Genomic DNA, 18,841 nt, shown 5'->3' on the forward strand with positions numbered 1-18,841 from the left:
TGCTCAGCATTTTATTTGTCTTTTAATTAAAAATTTGCCCTCTGGCTAGAGCGGCTGTGCTGCTGTAGAGGACAGGGCTAACGCTGGGAAGCTGGAGCAGGAAATGATGAAGTTTGTGACAAAGTTTGTGACAGAGTGGGAGGAGGGAGTGGAATTTACAGCAGAGGGTAACAATTACATTTCATTAAAGAATGAAGTTCCATTGTAACCCCCTTTTTAAGCAGCCTGCTCAGGCTGAGTGGGAGCTGGGCTGGGCTCTCACCCCCTGGCTGTTTGCCTTGCAGGAGGCCCAGGAAGCAGAAGCTCTGCAGGAGGAGCTGAACGAGAAGATCGAGAGGCTGAAGGCAGAGCTGGTGGTGTTTAAGGGTCTGATGAGTGATGTAAGTACACAGGGCCCTCTGTGGGAGCGTGTCCTGCACATGGCCCCATCCCCAGCCAGGTGATTAGCGAGTGCTGCTGTGTAATTAGCGAGTGCTGCTGTGTAATTAGTGATGGCTGCTGGGATCCAATGCATCAGACAGATCCCCCTCCCCTGCTTCCTGTCTGGTCTGTGTGGAGATGCATTAACTGCTGCTTACCCATAACCAGGACTCTGCCCTCCCTCCCTTCCCCACAGCTGCTGGGCAGCCTCGGATCTGGGAGAAAAGGGCTGGAGAAGGCCCAGGCTGGAGAAGGCCCAGGCTGGAGAAGGCCCAGGCTGGGGAGCAGGCTCAGCCCTGGGCAGCTCCAGCAGCTGCTGGCACGGGGACTTTGCCTGGAGCCATGCAAAAAAAAAAAAAAAAAAAAAAAAAATCCTTTAGGAACACATTGTATGGAATCATGGACTGGTTTGGATTGGAAGGAGCTTAAAGATCATCCTGTTCCACCCCTGCCATGGCAGGGACACCTCCCCCTGTCCCAGGCTGCTCCAGGCCCTGGCCTTGGGCACTGCCAGGGATCCAGGGGCAGTCACAGCTTCCCTGGGCACCTCTGCCAGGGCCTCACCACCCTCACAGGAAGGAATAAGTGGAATAAGTGTTTCCATCTCCCTTAATGAACTCTGAAAAGATGAATCCTGGTTCAGGTATTGGCTTTGCTTCCAGGGCTGGTTCAACCTCATGGATAAAAAAAAAAAAAAGAAAAAGTCTTGTTTTCTCAGGAATTTCCTCATGTCTCATTAGATACTGAGCTCTCTTCAAAGCCAGAGGATCTTTTAGGCCCTGAGTGGATAAAATTCTTTTATTTAGAAGTGAGATCATGCAGCTATCTGGAAGGATGAGCCAGGTGAATATTAAGGTGCCTTTCTCAGTAAGTCTGAGGTAGTGCTGAAGCCATTTGTCTGAGGAATAAACCCTGTTATGCTGATTTATTCTGTAATTTTTGCACAAACAGCCTTCTCCTGACTTCACAGAAACCTGCAGAACCCGCTCCCAGGTGTCAAATCCATTCTCTCAGGGCCATTAGATCTGCTCCTGGGAAATTTGGCAATTAGCTGTGTGTCCTTCTGTGCTTAATCAAGGGTGGCTGTGCTGGGTTAGAGCCTGGAGGGGAGAGGCTGCTGGGGCTGGGGCCTGGCTCCATTCACCCAGGAGCTGCTGTGTGTGCAGAGAGGGAGGTGCTGCTGCAGGCAAACATCCTCTGGGCTCAGGGAAAGTGCTCTGGGCAGGCTCTGAGTGCAAGGAAAGCACTGGGAGTGCTTGCTTTGAGCCTCATGGGCAAATATTTAGAATAGAGAAGTGCAAAATGTTGGCACGTGGATCTTTCCTTCCTGCAGATAAGGATCAGCAGCTCAGCAAGTGAGACTGTGTCAGTGTTGAGAGATTTATTTTCCTCAGAGTGTCTGGACAAACACAAATCTCCAAAGGTGATTCACAGAGGCTGGAGAAGACTGTGTAAAAAATTAAACCAAAAAACCTCAAATTCTAAAGGTGCTTCACAGGGGCTGGAGAAGACTGTGTAAAAATTTAATCCAAAAAAATCTCAAATTCTAAAGGTGCTTCACAGGGGCTGGAGAAGAGTCTGTGTAAAAATTTAAACCAAAAAAATCTCAAACTCTAAAGGGCCTTGAGAGGAGTCTGTGTAAAAATTTAAAACAACAATCTCAGACTTTAATGGTGGTTCACAGGGCCTGGAGAAGACTCTGTAATAATTTAAAACTAAAAATGATGGGGAAAAGCAAATCAAACCAACAAAAAGCCCAAAGTTTTCTCTTAGAAAAGGGATTTGTTGTTCAAGAATGGTCTGCAAAGGGTTTTCCCACTTTTGTGTCCCAGGTGGAAGCATTGCTTAGGAGTGGAGCTGTCCAGGAGAGAAGTCTCAGCTAGGATGGAAAATATGCTTTGGGGGTTTTTTAATGTTTCTTCCTTCACAAGGAGCCAGATTTCTGTCTGAGTGGGAGGATCTCAGAAATTAGAGCTACTACAAGGCAGTGTTTTCACTCAGAAATTCTCATGCAGAACTTTAGCTGGGCTGGGAGCCAGGTCAGTGCCAGTGAGGAATGTTCTCTGTGCCAAGGTTTTCATGGATCTCTTTGGATCCAATCATGATTTGCTGGTCCCATGCTCTGTGTGCAGTTGCTGTGGAGCCTGGATTCTGGTTTTTCAGCAGCTTCTCTGTGCAGGCACAACTTCAGTGTCTGCAAGAGGGGAAGTGTTGCATCCTCACCAGGATTTACATTTCACTCTGCTCTGCTGCAGAGGGGGGTGCTCTCCATTTTTAAAGTGTTATTTATGGAATCCCAGATTGGTTTGGGATGGAAGGGACCTTCAGGACAATCCAGCTCCACCCCCTGGCCTGGGCAGGGTCTCCTTCCACTGTCCCAGGGTGCTCCAAGCCCAGCCTGAGCACTTCCAGGGCCAGGGCAGCCTCACTTCTCTGGGCATTGCATTGTCCTGCCCTGTTCCTGACCCACTGAGGCTCCCCTTGCCACACTGAGCAGTTGTTTTGGGGTGGGTGCAGGTTTTTTTTCAGTGGCAAACCCCTCTGAGCTGGAATTTTGTTAGAATCAGGGGTGAGCTGTGGAGTCCTCAGACTGCCCCGGTAGGAAATTTATTCCCTGGAACAAAGGTTCTGTGGAAATTCCTCCATGGAATTAAGGCTCTCTGGAAAGGTTTCCTGTCTGTTCCTTGCTGGGGTTCTGTTCTGGAGGCCACACCTGTGGTGGTGGCAGGAGAAGGGAGAGTTCTGTCCCTGCTCTGTGCCCGGGCACTGCCCATGCTCTGCCTGCCCCAGAACAGGGTGTGAGGTTCAGCACTGGTGTGGCCTGGGGTTCCAGAGATACTGTGGGGTATCTCCTCTTGCCTGAACTGTCTAATAATAGAAGATAATCCCTGCTGTCCTTCCTGCAGCCCATGACAGACCTGGACACAAAGATCCAAGAAAAGGCCATGAAGGTGGACATGGACATCTGCCGCCGAATCGATATCACGGCCAAGCTGTGCGATGTCGCGCAGCAGCGCAACTCGGAAGACGTTTCCAAGATTTTCCAGGTGATTAGGCCCTGAATTTTCCATAGGGCAGGGCAGGAGGGAGCAGTGCTGAGCAGTGTGGCCCAGGTCCTTTGCCTTTTCTTGAACTCTCTCTCTGTAGCTGTGTTTCCCCCGCTGTCTGTCAGGGTAGCTCTGCTGCGGGAGCTGCTGCAGCACCAGGAGCACAAAGTGCAGAGAGTTGGACAAAAAAAGGAGTCCCAGGATGATCTTTAAGCTGTGCTGTGAGTCTGATGTTAGTCTGTGCTGAATGCAGGGAAAAAAAAGCAGTGTTACAGGGTCTAGGTTTGTATCATTCCTCCCTCCCATTTGTTCCCTTCACAAGTGACAGGTTTTAAGCTCATGGAACTGTCATCTGAATGTTCTTATTTCTGGCTCGAGCTCTGTGGCCAGAAATAACATTTCTGTGATGGTGAGCTCTGGCTGCTCCAGTTGCTTTCCTTGGAGCTCCTTGGATGGAGCTCGAAGGAAAGTCCTTTAATTTGCTCCAAAAGCGAGCAGTGACAGCTCTGCTGGATCAGGGCTGTCACTCCCAGTGCTGCTGGTCTTGTCATAACTGCAGTTCCAGCTCTGACTAACCCACCTTCCTTCTGCTTCCATCTAAATGTGTCTTGCTCAGGCTTTCAGTAAATCTGATGCTTTTCTGTGTGTAGTGATAGCACACAGTGTGCTAAGTGCTGTCAGAAACACTGTAAAGATCCTTGTGGGCTCTGCTGGTGAAGCTGCTGAAATGTTGGATGGTTTTCCCCTTGTGTTCCCCAAAAGACTCAAACCTCCTCAGAGGAGAATTATTTCTCTGGCAAGTTGAGCCACTGTATGGTGCCAGGGCTCCTCCTTGTCTCTGAGGGGAATTGCTGAGTCTTTGTGCTCAGAGGTGACTGCAGAGCACACTCCTGCTCAGGCCTGCAGGGGTTAAAATGACCAGGAGAACAAGGCCAACAAGGGGTGGTCTGAGTGCCAAGGAGAGGGAAAACTGCTGTAGGGTGGGAGTGGATTGTGTGTTTGAGGTTCTGGCACCAGCTGTGCATCCTGCGTGTTCCCATCCCTCTGGGATCCTCTGGGAGCATCCTGTGTGTTCCCATCCCTCTGGGATCCTCTGGGAGCATCCTGTGTGTTCCCATCCCTCTGGGATCTGGGAGCATCCTGTGTGTTCCCATCCCTCTGGGATCATCCCGTGTGTTCCCATCCCTCTGGGATCTGGGAGCATCCTGTGTGTTCCCATCCCTCTGGGATCTGGGATCATCCTGTGTGTTCCCATCCCTCTGGGATCATCCTGTGTGTTCCCATCCCTCTGGGATCCTCTGGGATCTGGGATCATCCTGTGTGTTCCCATCCCTCTGGGATCCTCTGGGATCATCCTGTGTGTTCCCATCCCTCTGGGATCCTCTGGGATCTGGGATCATCCTGTGTGTTCCCATCCCTCTGGGAACATCCTGTGTGTTCCCATCCCTCTGGGATCATCCTGTGTGTTCCCAACCACTGGGATCCTCTGGGATCATCCTGTGTGTTCCCATCCCTCTGGGATCTGGGATCATCCTGTGTGTTCCCATCCCTCTGGGAACATCCCGTGTGTTCCCATCCCTGTGGGATCCTCTGGGATCATCCTGTGTGTTCCCAACCCCTGGGATCCTCTGGGATCATCCTGTGTGTTCCCTCTGTGCCCCTTGCAGGGCTGTCCCTTGAGTTCCCTGAATTTCATTTCTTAGGGGCTCTCCAGGCTTTTCCATGGCTCAGCCAACCCTTCTTGTGTGCTGAGGATCCTCAATTTGCTGCTGCTGCTGCTGGGGTGGGAAATTTATTCCCTGGAACAAAGGCTCTCTAAAATAAAGGCTCTCTGAAAATTCCTCTCTGGAAGTTCCTCCCTGGAATTAAGGCTCTCTGGAAATTCCTCTCTGGGAATTCCTCCCTGGAATTAAGGCTCTCTGGAAATTCCTCTCTGGGAATTCCTCCCTGGAATTAAGGCTCTCTGGAAATTCCTCTCTGGGAATTCCTCCCTGGAATTAAGGCTCTCTGGGAATTCCTCCCTGGAATTAAGGCTCTCTGGAAAGGTTTCCTGTCTGTTCCTTGCTGGGGTTCTGTTCTGGAGGCCACGCCTGTGGTGGTGGCAGGAGAGGGAGAGTTCTGTCCCTGCTCTGTGCCCGGGCACTGCTGCCCCTCCTGCTTTGCCCTGGCTCATCCCAGCCTTTCCCTGGCTCCTCCCAGGCTGTGCATGGCCCCTGGCAGGTGCCAGGCTGGCTCAGTGACCGTCCCCAGAGCTCTGGCAGCCGCTGCCGCTCGCTTTGCTCTCCCCAGCCGCTTCCTGTGCTCCGTGCGCGCTCCTCAGGCCGGGCAGGGAATCCGGGGGTGCTGGGCAGCCACACCCCAGGCTCAGCCCTAACCCCTCTGCTCTCCTTGCACCCCAGTTCCCCTCCCAGGCCCCCAAGGCCTGCAGTCAGTGCTGTCTGTGCCCCCAGGTGGCTTCCAAGAAGAAGGAGCGGAAGCTGCCGTCGGACGAGGAGCTGTCGGAGCAGGACGCCGACAACAACGGGCGCTTCTCGGACGATGAGGTCAGCTGCTCCCTCAACATCACAGATGAGATGAAGAGGATGTTCAACCAGCTGTGAGTAACCCTGCAAAACTGCCTGAGCCTGCAGTCTCTGAGCTGGCAGCCTGGCACAGGCCAGGAGCTTTTGGGGAAGTTCAAATGAAGTGATCGGATTTTAGCTCCTCCCTCAAAGTGGGAGGAACTAGAGAGAGTATAAAAAATACAAACTGGTTTTGCTGTTCTGGGTTGCTGCAAAAGAGGAAAAAACGCAACAAAAAGAGGCAAAACCAGGAGTCTGTTCTGCATCTTGGGCTGAATATTTGATTTCTGGAGTTTGCTGCTGCTTGGCTGGATAGAATTTGAACTGAGAGCTCAGCTTGGGGTGGATACAAACCTCCCAGGTTTTTTGGGAGGTTTTTCAGTTGGGCTGCAGGCAAATGGGAGTGGTGGATGTGTCTGGAAGATCAGTGGACAACAATTTATAGATGTCAGGAATGTTGGTGTTGTCAGCTGTTGCTGCAAAGTCCAGTCTCCCACCCTGGAAGAACTGGAGTTTGTTTTGCCCAAAGCTTTACCCCAAACCACATTGCTCCCAGGAAGGAAGTTTGCAGCAGCCCAGGAGGGACTCCCAGCACGTGGTGCTGTCTGAGCAGTTCAGGGAGGTGGCTGGAGGTGTGCCTTGTGTCCCCTTCTCCCATCAGGGCCAGGGTAGGGACCCCCAAAATACTCCTAAAACACCCCCAAATATCCCCTAACCCCACCCTGGGACCCCCCAAACCTCCTGGGAGCCTCAAAAGGCAGGTGGGGACCCCCAAAACCCCCCCAAAATACTCCTCAAATCCCTTCAAATACTCTCAAATATTCCTAAATTCCACCTTGGGAGCCTCAAAATGCAGGTGGGGACCCCCAAACCCCCCCAAAATACTCCTCAAATACCCCCAAATATCCCCTAACCCCAGCCTGGGATCTCCTGGGACCCCCAAACCCCCCCCAAATCCTTCTCAAACACTCCCAAATATCCCCAAATTGCATCCTGGGAGCCTCAAAACGCAGGTGGGGACCCCCAAAACCCCCCAAAATACTCCTAAAACACCCCAAAATATCCCCTAACCCCACCCTGGGATCCCCAAACCTCCTGGAAGCCTCAAAACGCAGGTGGGGACCCCCAAAACCCGCCAAAATAGTCCTCAAATACCCCCAAATACCCCCTAACCCCAGCCTGGGATCTCCTGGGACCCCCAAAAGCCCCCAAAATCCTTCTCAAACACCCCCAAATATCCCCAAATTCCACCCTAGGAGCCTCAAAACACAGGTGGGGACCCCAAAACCCCCCAAATATCCAGCAATATAACCTGGTGAGGCTTTTTGAGCTCTCTGCTGTTCTCTTTTGGGAGAAAAGAGAAAAGCCCCAAGCAGCAGCAGCGTGGGTGTGACTGCAGCACCCCAGGGCATGGGGGTGTCCCCTGCCAGCCCCTGCAGGGACAGCAGAGAGAGGAACTCCCAGAGCTTGCCTGTGATGTTGTGAGGTGCCCAGGACGAGGTGAGAGATGAGAATTTGACTCCATGTTCTCAGAAGGCTGATATATTATATTATATTATATTATATTATATTATATTATATTATATTATATTATATTATATTATATTATATTATATTATATTATATTATATTATATTATATTATATTATGTTTTATAATATAATATAGTTTAAAATATAATATAATATAATATAATATAGTTTTATAATATAATATAATATAGTTTTATAATATAATATAATATAGTTTTATAATATAATATAGTTTTATAATATAATATAATATAATATAATATAATATAATATAATATAATATAATATAATATAATATAATATAATATAATATAATATAATATAATATAATATAATATAATATAACATAATATAATGTAACATAATATAATATATACTAAAACTATACTAAACTATAGAGAAAGGATACATCAGAAGGCTAAACAAGAATGATAATGAAAGCCCATGGAACTGATTCCTCAGAGTCTGCCACAGCTGGCTGTGATTGGTCATTAATTAAAAACAATTCACATGGAACCAATCAAAGATGCACCTGTTGCTAAACAATCTCCAGGCCACATTCCCAAGCTATCAGATCATTATTGTTTGCATTCTTTTCTGAGGCCTCTCAGCTTCCCAGGAGAAAATCCTGGGCAAAGAGGATTTTTCAGAAAATACCCTGGTGGCATCTCCCAGCCAGGGCAGGGCAGGGTTTGTGCTGGGGGCACACGAGGGATGCTCTGAGCACCACCAGCTCCTGCTCTGCTCTCAGACTCTGCCAGCAGTTCCTTTTCAGGGCAGCATTTCCTCCTTTCTGCCTGAATCCCCTGTGTGGATGGGATGGTTTTGGCCAAAGCTCTGATGATTCCCCCTTGTTAGGGCTCCTTTCAGATGCCTTTAGGCTCTCAGTAATAATCAGTGTAATAAATACAGAATTTTGACTGTTCCACTGCTAAATTCAGTGTGACAAGCAGGCAGTGTGTGGATTTTTTGAAAAGCAAGAAGTTAAATGGACCTGCCAGGTTAGTCATGCATTTAGGTTTTAATTTTGTTCCCAAACTTGCCCTGTGCTACCCAGTTGGTTTTGGTCCTGCTAATGAAATTCTTATCTCCATGTCCTATTACCCGTGGCACAAAGTGCTACAGGAGCCTTGTTCTGTCAAGCTGGGGTGAAAATGTTGGTGGGGATGGGCCCCGGGATCTTTGTGAAGCTTAGAAATAGATAGAGGAGCTGGTATCATTAACAGAAACAAACCAATTTGCTTTTTAGCTGTAATGAACGTAATTTTTAAGAATTAAGTAGCACAAAATCAGAACTGCAGTGGATTTTGTGTGAGGTCAGCTCAGGAGCCGTTGTGCTCTCTGACCAGGACAGATCTTGGAAAAAGAGAACAATTGGAAGAAGTGGAATTGCAAAAGGCACACTCAGGAGTGTCCAAGTGTTTAAAATGACATTTTCCCAGTGCTGCTGATCCAGACAAACCTCCTGGCCCTTGCCAGGCTCTGCAGCCTCCCGGGACAGCATCAGGCTCCTTCCTGAGATCTTATCAGCTCAGAGGAAGTGAGCTAAAGCCATAAAAATGCATCACCCTGGAATGCACGCTGCTCAGGGAGAAATCCCAGCTCTTTGTCAGGGCTCCTTAACCACCATGAGAGCAGCTAGTGCTGTGTGCTCTGCAGCTTTCCCTCATTGCACAAGGGTAGAGCAGATGAGGGTGTGAAAGGCCACTCCTGCCCTGTGCTCTGCCCTCAGTGGCTGCAGCAGTGGCTGTGCTGCTCTGCACATCTCAGGGGCTCAGCCTTTTCATCCTTGTTCCTTCCAGCCCTGCTTCCTTCAGCCCTGATTCCTTCCAGCCCTTGTTCCTTCAGCCCTGATTCCTTCAGCTCTTGTTCCTTCCAACCCTGCTTCCTTCCAGCCCTGGTCCCTTCCAGCCCTTTCTCCTTCCAGTCCTTGTTCCTTCCAGCCCTGCTTCCTTCTAGCCCTGGTTCCTTCCATTCCTGGTTCCTTCCAGCCCTTATTCCTTCAGCCCTGCTTCCTTCTATCCCTTGTTCCTTCCATTCCTGCTTCCTTCCATTCCTGCTTCCTTCCAGGCTTGCTTCCTTCACCTCTTGTTCCTTCCAGCCCTGCCTCCTTCCAGCTCTTTCTCATTCCATCCCTTGTTCCTTCCAGCCCTGCTTCCTTCACCTCTTGTTCCTTCCAGCCCTGCTTCCTTCCAGCCCCTGGTGGTTCCTTCCAGCCCTGCTTCCTTCCATCTCTTGTTCCTTCCATCCCTTGTTCCTTCCAGCCCTGCTTCCTTCCAGCTCTTTCTCCTTCCAGTCCTTGTTCCTTCCAGCCTTGGTTCCTTCCAGCCCTGCTGTGTTCCAAGGCTGCAGGGGAGCCCTTGGCTGAACCCCTCTGTGAGATCCTTGTGGGTTCTGAGCCCTGTGACATCCCCTGAGCTGCGTTTGGGCTCCTTTGGAGGAAAGAACAGCTCCAAACACTTCTGTGGTTTTGCAAGCAGGGGAAGCTCCTGTGCAGCTCCCTCTGGAGGGCAGAGCCAGGCCTGGTGCTCCAGCAGCAGCTCCACCAAGGAGCTTTTATTGTGCCCTGGGGTGGCAGAGAGCCCAGCAGAGAGGCCCTGGGCAGTGCCACGGGCTGTCGGGAAAAGCTGTGAGGATTTCCAGCGCTGCATTGTCCCCATTCAGCTCTCATAGCCCATTTTTCTAGACAATTAATTAAATTAAGGACTGAGGGAGTGGGGCTGCAGTGCCCTGGGTGATGGCTCTTTGTTCTCCCAGCCGTGAGACCTTTGATTTCGATGACGACTGTGACAGTTTAACGTGGGAGGAGAACGAGGAAACGCTGCTGCTCTGGGAGGACTTCACCAACTGCAACCCCTCCATCGACCTCCAAGGAGAGGTGAGTTCATCCCTGTTATTTTCTCCAGCTCTTCTCTGCACAAACTCTCCCTCATCTACTCCTTGACAGCCATTTGAGCCTGTGGGTGTTGGACTGGTGTTCTAGTTTGCCACACAGACTGACTCTGATTTTAAAATCCTCTTAGTGCTTCCTCTCTGTGGCTGATTTGCAGTCTGTGCAATCACTTCATTGGCCAAACTTTACTTCCTTGGCTCCTTCAGAGTGAGTATTTAAAATACTGAGTGAGAGGTGAAGGATCCAAGGTGTCTGTTCCAGGCCCATCAGGGAATTTGTCACCCTTCAAAGCTTTCTCTAAAGTTCTGGGCTGACAGGAGGGAGGTTTAAATTTGATTTTAGGAAAAAATCCTTCCCTGTGAGGGTGAAGAGGGCCTGCTGTGGCTGCTCCATCCCTGGCAGTGCCCAAGGCCAGGCTGGATGGGTTTGGGAGCAGCCTGGGACAGTGGAAGGTGTCCTTGCCCATTGATGGGGTGGAATTAGGTGAACTTGAAGCTCCTTCCAGCCCAAACCAGTCTGGGATTCTGTGATCTTCCACAGCACCTCACTTTCTCTGTGAATTATCATTCCCACTTTATGATGAGAATGTGTGGAGTGCAGGACATGGGGTTGCAGAGCTGTTCCTGTGGGGAGCTGAGCAACCTTGGCATGGTCTGGGGAGGTGTTGAAGGGTGCAGATCCCATCCCAGACAAAGAACTTGTGGTTGCAGGGCCACAAAAAGCCCCAGGGATCCTCTGGACCCCTGAATCTTGGGCTTCCCTCAGCCCAGTCAGTGGGGATCTGCTGGCACTGGTGGATAATGAACAGCTTCCTTTTAATCCTGAAATCCCAGGGAAAGGCAGTTAATCCAGCCACTCTTAAACCAGCCTGGAGAGGGCTGGGGATGGCTGGGAATGGACTGGGAATGGGTTGGGGATGGCTGGGAATGGCTGGGAATGGCTGGGAATGGGTTGGGAATGGCTGGGAATGGGCTGGGGATGGCTGGGAATGACAAGGAATGGGCTAAGGAGGGACTGGGAATGACAGGGAAAGGACTGGGAATTGCAGGAAACAGTCTGGGAATAACTGGGAAGGGATGGGAATGGGCTGGGAATGACAGGGAATGGGCTGGGAATGGCTGGGGATGGCTGAGAATGGGCTGGGGATGGCTGGGAACAGCCTGGGAATGATGGAATGGCTGGGAATGGCAGGGAACAGCCTGGGAATGATGGAATGGCAGGGAACAGCCTGGGAATGATGGAATGGCTGGGAATGGCCGTGTTACTGCATCCTGAGCAGCACAGGGTGGGAGGTGGGAGGTGATCCCTCCCAGGCTGGGAAGATGCTGAGGCAGCAGCCTGGGGGATGTTTGGCTGCCAGGGCGTGTTCCTGTTCCACCTCCCTGCTCCTGGATCATCCATCCAGAGCTCAGGGAGCCTCTGGGGACTACTGGGAACTGCTGGGGCTGCAGAAACCACGGGGAGTGGCACAGGGATAACAGAGAGTGGCACCATAGGGATAACAGGGGCTGGAGAGTGGCACCATGGGGATAACAGAGAGTGGCACCATAGGGATAACAGAGAGTGGCACCATAGGGATAACAGGGGCTGGAGAGTGGCACCATGGGGATAACAGAGAGTGGCACCATAGGGATAACAGGGGCAGAGAGTGGCACAGGGATAACAGAGAGTGGCACCATAGGGATAACAGGGGCAGAGAGTGGCACAGGGATAACAGGAGCGGAATGGCACAGGGATAACAGAGTGGCACCATAGGGATAACAGGGACAGAGAGTGGCACCATAGGGATAACAGAGAGTGGCACCATAGGGATAACAGAGAGTGGCACCATAGGGACAATGGGGGCAGAGAGTGGCACAGGGATAACAGGGGCAGAGAATGGCACAGGGATAACAGAGAATGGCACCATAGGGATAACAGGGGCAGAGAGTGGCACAGGGATAACAGAGAGTGGCACCATAGGGATAACAGGGACAGAGAGTGGCACAGGGATAACAGAGAGTGGCACAGGGATAACAGGGACTGGAGAGTGGCACAGGGATAACAGGGGCAGAGAGTGGCACAGGGATAACAGGGACAGAGAGTGGCACAGGGATAACAGGGACTGGAGAGTGGCACAGGGGTAACAGAGAGTGGCACCATAGGGATAACGGGGGCAGAGAGTGGCACCATAGGGATAATGGGGGCAGAATGGCACAGGAATAACAGAGAGTGGCACCACAGGGATAACAGGGACAGAGAGTGGCACAGGGATAACAGGGACTGGAGAGTGGCACAGGGATAACAGAGAGTGGCACCATAGGGATAACAGGGACAGAGAGTGGCACAGGGATAACAGAGAGTGGCACCATAGGGATAACAGGGACAGAGAGTGGCACAGGGATAACAGAGAGTGGCACCATAGGGTTAATGGGGGCAGAGAGTGGCACCATAGGGATAACAGGAGCAGAGAGTGGCAGCGATAACGAGGAGAGGGAGAGTGGCAGGCTGATAACGAGCAGCCTGGTGCAGGAATTAATGAATTAATGACAGCTGATTTGCATAGCCGGGCGTGCCGGGCTAAGCACAGCAATAGCGCCGAGCCCAGGCCCCGCGCGGGGGAAACTCTAAAGATTTTAAGAAGCTTAAATCCTTCTAAATGAAAATTATACAAGGAAAGGGTAGATTTGGCTTGTAGATGGAGGTTCAGAATAAAGACTGCTCCGGCTGTGCCTGCTCTTTAACACGTGCTTTACATGCCTGAATCTTCCTTCCGTGGGTTTTATTCCTTTCAAGTTCTTACACGCTGCCCTCACCACCTTCTTTTATGACCTTCCTCCTTAAAGCTCTTCTGCATATAAAAGGATCAGAGGGATGATTCTTGTAACTCCAGGCTGCATAGCCTGGTGTGGGTACCAGGAATGAGCTCTGTAAATCTGCCACAGATGTGGCCAGAGCATGGAAACCCCATTAACACTCATTGGTGCAGTCGTGCTAAATTGAGGAGCATTTTTTAATGGAAAACTGAGGTGGTTGAAGGCTTGAAAGAGGGAACAGTGACATTGTGGTGCCTTTTTGGGCAGCACCAAGCAGCTCTGTGTGATGGGAGCCCAGACTGTGCTGTCAGTCCAAAGGAGGAGCTTTCCTGTGGGACTGCATTTGTTCCTGCTTTATCCAGCAGTGCAGGAATTCCAGTGGGAATCCATGCATGCACTGGGGAGTGATGATATGCAACTGGAAAATGAGAATTCCATTGCAAAGCTGGGAGTAGCAGCGTGGTCAGTGCAGGGAGAATTAAAAGTTTCATGTCTGGAGAGCAATTCCAGTCTGTCCAAGTGAGATCAGGCTGTGAAAGGCTCAGGAAAATCCAGGGGGCTGGTGCTTTGGAATGCAGCAGGTGCATGGGTTTAATTGCTGGAGCTTTGATCAGACCTTGCCTTTGTGTGTCCAGAGCTGTGGTCATGGCACAGAAATGTGTTTTCCTGGTATTCCAATTGAAGAAGAATATTCCTAGTCTGTGAAAGTGTCTTTAAAAAATCAGTGCAGGAAGGAACACAATAACCTGCATTTCCAGGGAGGTTAAATAAAATCTTCACTTATCTCCTGAATTCCTTTATTTCCTTGCTAATTTTTTGTGTCCTCCTCTCCCCTGCAGGAAGAAAACCTGGGAAACTTGATCCATGAGACAGAGTCTTTCTTCAAAACAAGAGACAAGGAATACCAGGAGACAATAGGGCAGATAGAGGTGAGGAAGGGGAGTTGTTCCTGATGGATGGACACAGCACAGAGGTGTCCCAGAGGGAAGCAGGAATGTCCATATATCCAACAATGCAAAGGCATTTCCCTCTGGTGTGCCCTGGGGATTTTTCTAAATGCCATTCTCTGGGCTGTTATTGCTCCATACTTCAGCACTGAGCATAAATCTGAGGCTGGTGGAGAGAGAACCTGCAGAACAAAGGGAATAAAACACATTATTTTTCTTTTCCCCTGCTTTGTTCTGCATGTCCACCCTCACCCTGGGAAATGCTTCCCAGGATGGGGCCTCACAGATGGCCAGAAACAGCAGCTGGAGCTTCTCAAAATCTCTGTCCTGCCTGGAGCTGCTTTCATTAGTGACTGCCTGTTGACAAACAAGGTGCCAAGAGCAGGAAGAGCCCTCCAGGGTGATATATGGCTTTTTTGAGCTAGGTCTTACAAGCTCTTGGAGATCTATATTACACTTAAGATAGTTCAGGTACTTTAGAAGGCATAAAATCAGCAGGATGGCTTTTGTGGTAGTGTTAGAAACAGAAAAGTTTTAATAAAAAGCCAAACCAGGGTTGTTCAGAACCAGTGTGGAGCTCTGACTGCCCTTCCTGGGCTCATGGGTGCCTTGGCAGTCAGGAGCAGTGAGTGAAATGGGCACTGTGGGGTGTTTGGGTGGGCTCTGGGCAGCTCAGGCAGTGTGAAGAGTGCAGGAAAAGGAAAGAAACGCAGGAAAAGTGGGATTGCTCCTCCCCTGAAGCTGATTCTTTGCCCTTCAGCTGGAACTGGCCACAGCCAAGAGCGACATGAACCGGCACCTGCACGAGTACATGGAGATGTGCAGCATGAAACGGGGCCTGGACGTGCAGATGGAAACCTGCAGGAGGCTGATCAAGGGCTCAGCTGACAGGTGAGGGCTCCTCTGCTGCCCCAGCAGCTCCCTCCTGCTCCTTCCAGCTCCCTCCTGCTCCCTCCTGCTCCCTCCTGCTCCCTCCTGCTCCTTCCAGCTCCTTCCAGCTCCCTCCTGCTCCCTCCTGCTCCCTCCTGCTCCCTCCTGCTCCCTCCTGCTCCTTCCAGCTCCTTCCTGCTCCCTCCTGCCCCTTCCTGCTCCCTCCTGCTCCCTCCAGCTCCCTCCAGCTCCCTCCTGCTCTTTCCAGCTCCTTCCAGCTCCTTCCAGCTCCTTCCTGCTCCCTCCTGCCCCTTCCTGCTCCCTCCTGCTCCCTCTAGCTCCCTCCTGCTCCCTCCTGCTCCCTCCTGCTCCCTCCCGCTCCCTCCCGCTCCCTCCCGCTCCCTCCTGCCCCTCCCTGCTCCTTCCTGCCCCTTCCAGCTCCTTCCAGCTCCTTCCAGCTCCTTCCTGCTCCTTCCTGCTCCTTCCTGCTCCCTCCTGCCCCTTCCTGCTCCCTCCTGCCCCTTCCTGCCCCTTCCTGCTCCCTCCTGCTCCCTCCTGCTCCCTCCAGCTCCCTCCAGCTCCCTCCTGCTCCCTCCTGCTCCCTCCTGCTCCCTCCTGCTCCCTCCTGCTCCCTCCTGCTCCCTCCTGCTCCCTCCTGCTCCTTCCAGCTCCTTCCAGCTCCTTCCAGCTCCTTCCTGCCCCTTCCTGCCCCTTCCTGCCCCTTCCTGCCCCTTCCTGCTCCCTCCTGCTCCCTCCTGCTCCCTCCTGCTCCCTCCTGCTCCCTCCTGCCCCTTCCTGCTCCCTCCTGCCCCTTCCAGCTCCTTCCAGCTCCTTCCTGCTCCTTCCAGCTCCCTCCTGCTCCTTCCAGCTCCTTCCAGCTCCTTCCTGCTCCCTCCTGCTCCCTCCTGCTCCCTCCTGCTCCCTCCTGCTCCCTCCTGCTCCCTCCTGCTCCCTCCTGCTCCCTCCTGCTGCAGCTCTGCATGCTGAGAATTTCAGCCTTTCTGTGCTGCCAGGCACTGACCCCCAGGAGAGCACTGCATTGACCTGAGGCCGTGGAAAAGCTTCCAGAATTGAGTGATAACACTGGGATTGTGGTTGATTAGAAGTGTGTCATATCACAGGGTGGAAAACTTAGAGTTTGGGCTTTTAGAATATAGTAATAAATATAGAGCAAGATGGAGGTTTTAGAGTGGAGGCTGCTCCTTCTTCTTCACTTTCTTCTTCACTTTCTTCTTCACCTTCTTCTTCACCTTCTTCTTCACCTTCTTCTTCACCTTCTTCTTCACCTTCTTCTTCACCTTCTTCTTCACCTTCTTCACCTTCTTCTTCCTTCTTCTCCATGGGTTTCAGTGGTATTTTCTAACTGGACAGAAAAGTCTGCATTGCAGACTTTGAGGGATCAATTATTGGGTTAAAAGTAAAAATAATTCAGGTGTAATTTCTTACTTGGACAGTTTAGCCTTAAAAGACCTTGCAGCAAAAGATTGTTGGCCATTTAGTGCCATGTTGGTGAAGAACTGCAGAACTCACTGCTGTGAGACTGTAACACTGATGAGAAATAATAAACACCTAAATCTGAACACAAACTATCAGCTCCAGTGCCTTCCATCCTGACCTCAGCAGAGGTAGGAAAGAAGGTGAAAACCAGCACATTCCTTCCTGGGTCTGATGCTGGAGAGGGCACCTGGAGCAGAGGCTGGACACTGTTACAGGAATAAAGTAGGGATTTATTAAAAGGCCTCCAAAGATACACCTTGGGCAGTGCAGGAGCCTGGCCCAGGCTACACCCAGGATGGACCATGGGGGATCAGTTTTCACACTTGATCAGTTTATTCCATTTGCATATTGTGGGTTAATTGTCCAATTACAGCTTCAGGTAATGAAGTCACATTCTCCCAGTTTGCTTCCCCCCAATTCACTTCTGTTTACACTTCTTGGGCCTGAAGCTGCAATAGTTCCCCTTGGTTCTGGGGCTGGAAAAGGAGAGGAGAACTTGCTAACACTCTGTGTGAAGTTCAGAGTTATACACAAATGCAGCACAGAATCTGAGAAATATTAAAGCTAAAACTTAAAGCATCAATTCCTGCCAGCTTGGGCTAAAGGCAACGCTGTCACTTGATGGCCTTGTCCTTTGGAGAATCTTGTGTCCCAGCTCAGCCCTGGAAGGGGGAGTGTGGAACAGCCCCAAGGGTTCAGCAGCTGCTCCTGAGCACAGGGAGCTCCAGCTCAGCTGGACTTCCAGTCTTTAACATCTCAGATTTAGAACTCTTAAAACCCCAAATTAAATCTCGACTCTGGACTTACATGAAGAACTTGTTTTTTAATCTTCTCATGTGTTAAGAACATTACACTATGAGGGATTTCTCTTATCTCTTGCTCAACCCCAGTAGAACAAGATGATAAACTTTCAATTTTCAGGGCTCTGGGTATTAGGGATGCTGAGAGTCTTTGCTCTCCATTTCCCCATCAGTAAACCTGGGACAGCCTCTGTGTTTGAGTGGGGGATGGCTGGGGTGGCACCTTGATTTTTCTGCTGATATTTCCTGTTTAGCCAAAAGTTTAATGTTATTAAAGGGGTTTTTGAATAGCTTGGGGAAATTCCAATGTTTAATGTTATTAAAGGGGTTTTTGAATAGTATTGGGAAGGGAAAGTGACTGTTTTCTTCTAAGACTTTTTTTTTCTTCCTTCAGTCATGGATATTTAACTTTTTGGCTGCACCTTTCCCTGTGTTTCCCTGCAGGAATTCTCCATCCCCCAGCTCTGTAGCCAGCAGTGACTCAGGAAACACAGATGAAATTCAGGATGATTTGGACAGAGAGACGGACGTGGAGCCCATGGTCAGCTGATAGAAGTGGGAGCATTCCAGTCCAGGGGGAGATGGAGAGAGAAGAAAAATTCCAAACCAATTGCTGGGGGAAAGGTGAAAGACTCGAGAGCCCCTGCAGAGGGACTCTGAGGACTCATTCCTACACGCATCCCCTCCCAGCCAAGGATTGGTGCTGTACATTTCTATTGTTCTACAAACCATAAATGCAGAGTCCTGTAGGGAAACACGGTGTTTTAATTGTGCCTTTGCCCCAAGCTGAGCCACTTTGAGCTCCAGTGGAATATTAATAGCAGGTGTTTTTATAAAATATATTATTAAAGAAAAACAAACCTACAAACAACCAAAGTTGTTGGCAGCAGAGGATGGTGCTGCAGAGGCTCTGGGTACTTCAATAAGCTGCTGGTTTTATTGAGCTGCTGCACTGATTGGCAAAAGCAACATTGGCAAAAAGAGCAGCAAAACCAAGACAATTGTGGTGCAATTACAAATGTCTGGCACAAGGAAAAAAAAATAAAGAATTGCCTCCAAATTGAACTGCACATGTTTAACAACAAGAGCGGGTTTGGAGTCAGCTCGCAGGGCGAAGCAGTTCTACAAAATTCAGAGGGTTTCCTTCATCCCACCTTCTGGGCTGAGGGAGCCTTTGGGATGTGTCCAAGGTTTCTTCTGGACTCCAGGACCTGGAGGAGCAGGACTCAGCTCGGTGGCAAAGCAGGGGGGCACAGGAGGGGTCACTGGGGGGGGACTATCACTGAGTAACTACTATGCAAAAACAACAAAAAAAGCTCGCCTTATTTCTATGGAATGTTTGGTCCCTGCTGGGCTACAGTTATCCCTTGGGAAAAGGAAAGCTAAACCCACATTTGCACACTTAGATGTCTGTAGAGCTTCTTTTGAGGTGGAATGTTGTATCACAATGCCTTTGTTTCCAGTGCTGGGTTAGGAGGG

The 18,841-nt window shown here is 50.4% G+C and overlaps 1 protein-coding gene across 1 annotated transcript in view; it reads left to right on the plus strand.

Moving 5' to 3' along the window:
- IFFO2 (intermediate filament family orphan 2) overlaps nt 1-18,200 on the plus strand; it is a 53,794-nt gene extending 35,594 nt beyond the window's left edge. The window contains exons 3-9 of the mRNA XM_066564047.1: nt 285-380; nt 3,327-3,467; nt 5,918-6,063; nt 10,318-10,438; nt 14,088-14,177; nt 14,956-15,086; nt 17,807-18,200. Of these exons, the coding sequence (XP_066420144.1) occupies nt 285-380; nt 3,327-3,467; nt 5,918-6,063; nt 10,318-10,438; nt 14,088-14,177; nt 14,956-15,086; nt 17,807-17,912 (831 nt within the window). The 3' untranslated portion in view covers nt 17,913-18,200. The remainder of the gene's footprint in view (nt 1-284; nt 381-3,326; nt 3,468-5,917; nt 6,064-10,317; nt 10,439-14,087; nt 14,178-14,955; nt 15,087-17,806) is intronic.
- The last annotated feature ends 641 nt before the right edge of the window (nt 18,201-18,841 follow it).

The sequence above is a fragment of the Molothrus aeneus genome, chromosome 21 (genome assembly GCF_037042795.1).
Source record: "Molothrus aeneus isolate 106 chromosome 21, BPBGC_Maene_1.0, whole genome shotgun sequence".
NCBI lineage: Eukaryota > Metazoa > Chordata > Aves > Passeriformes > Icteridae > Molothrus > Molothrus aeneus.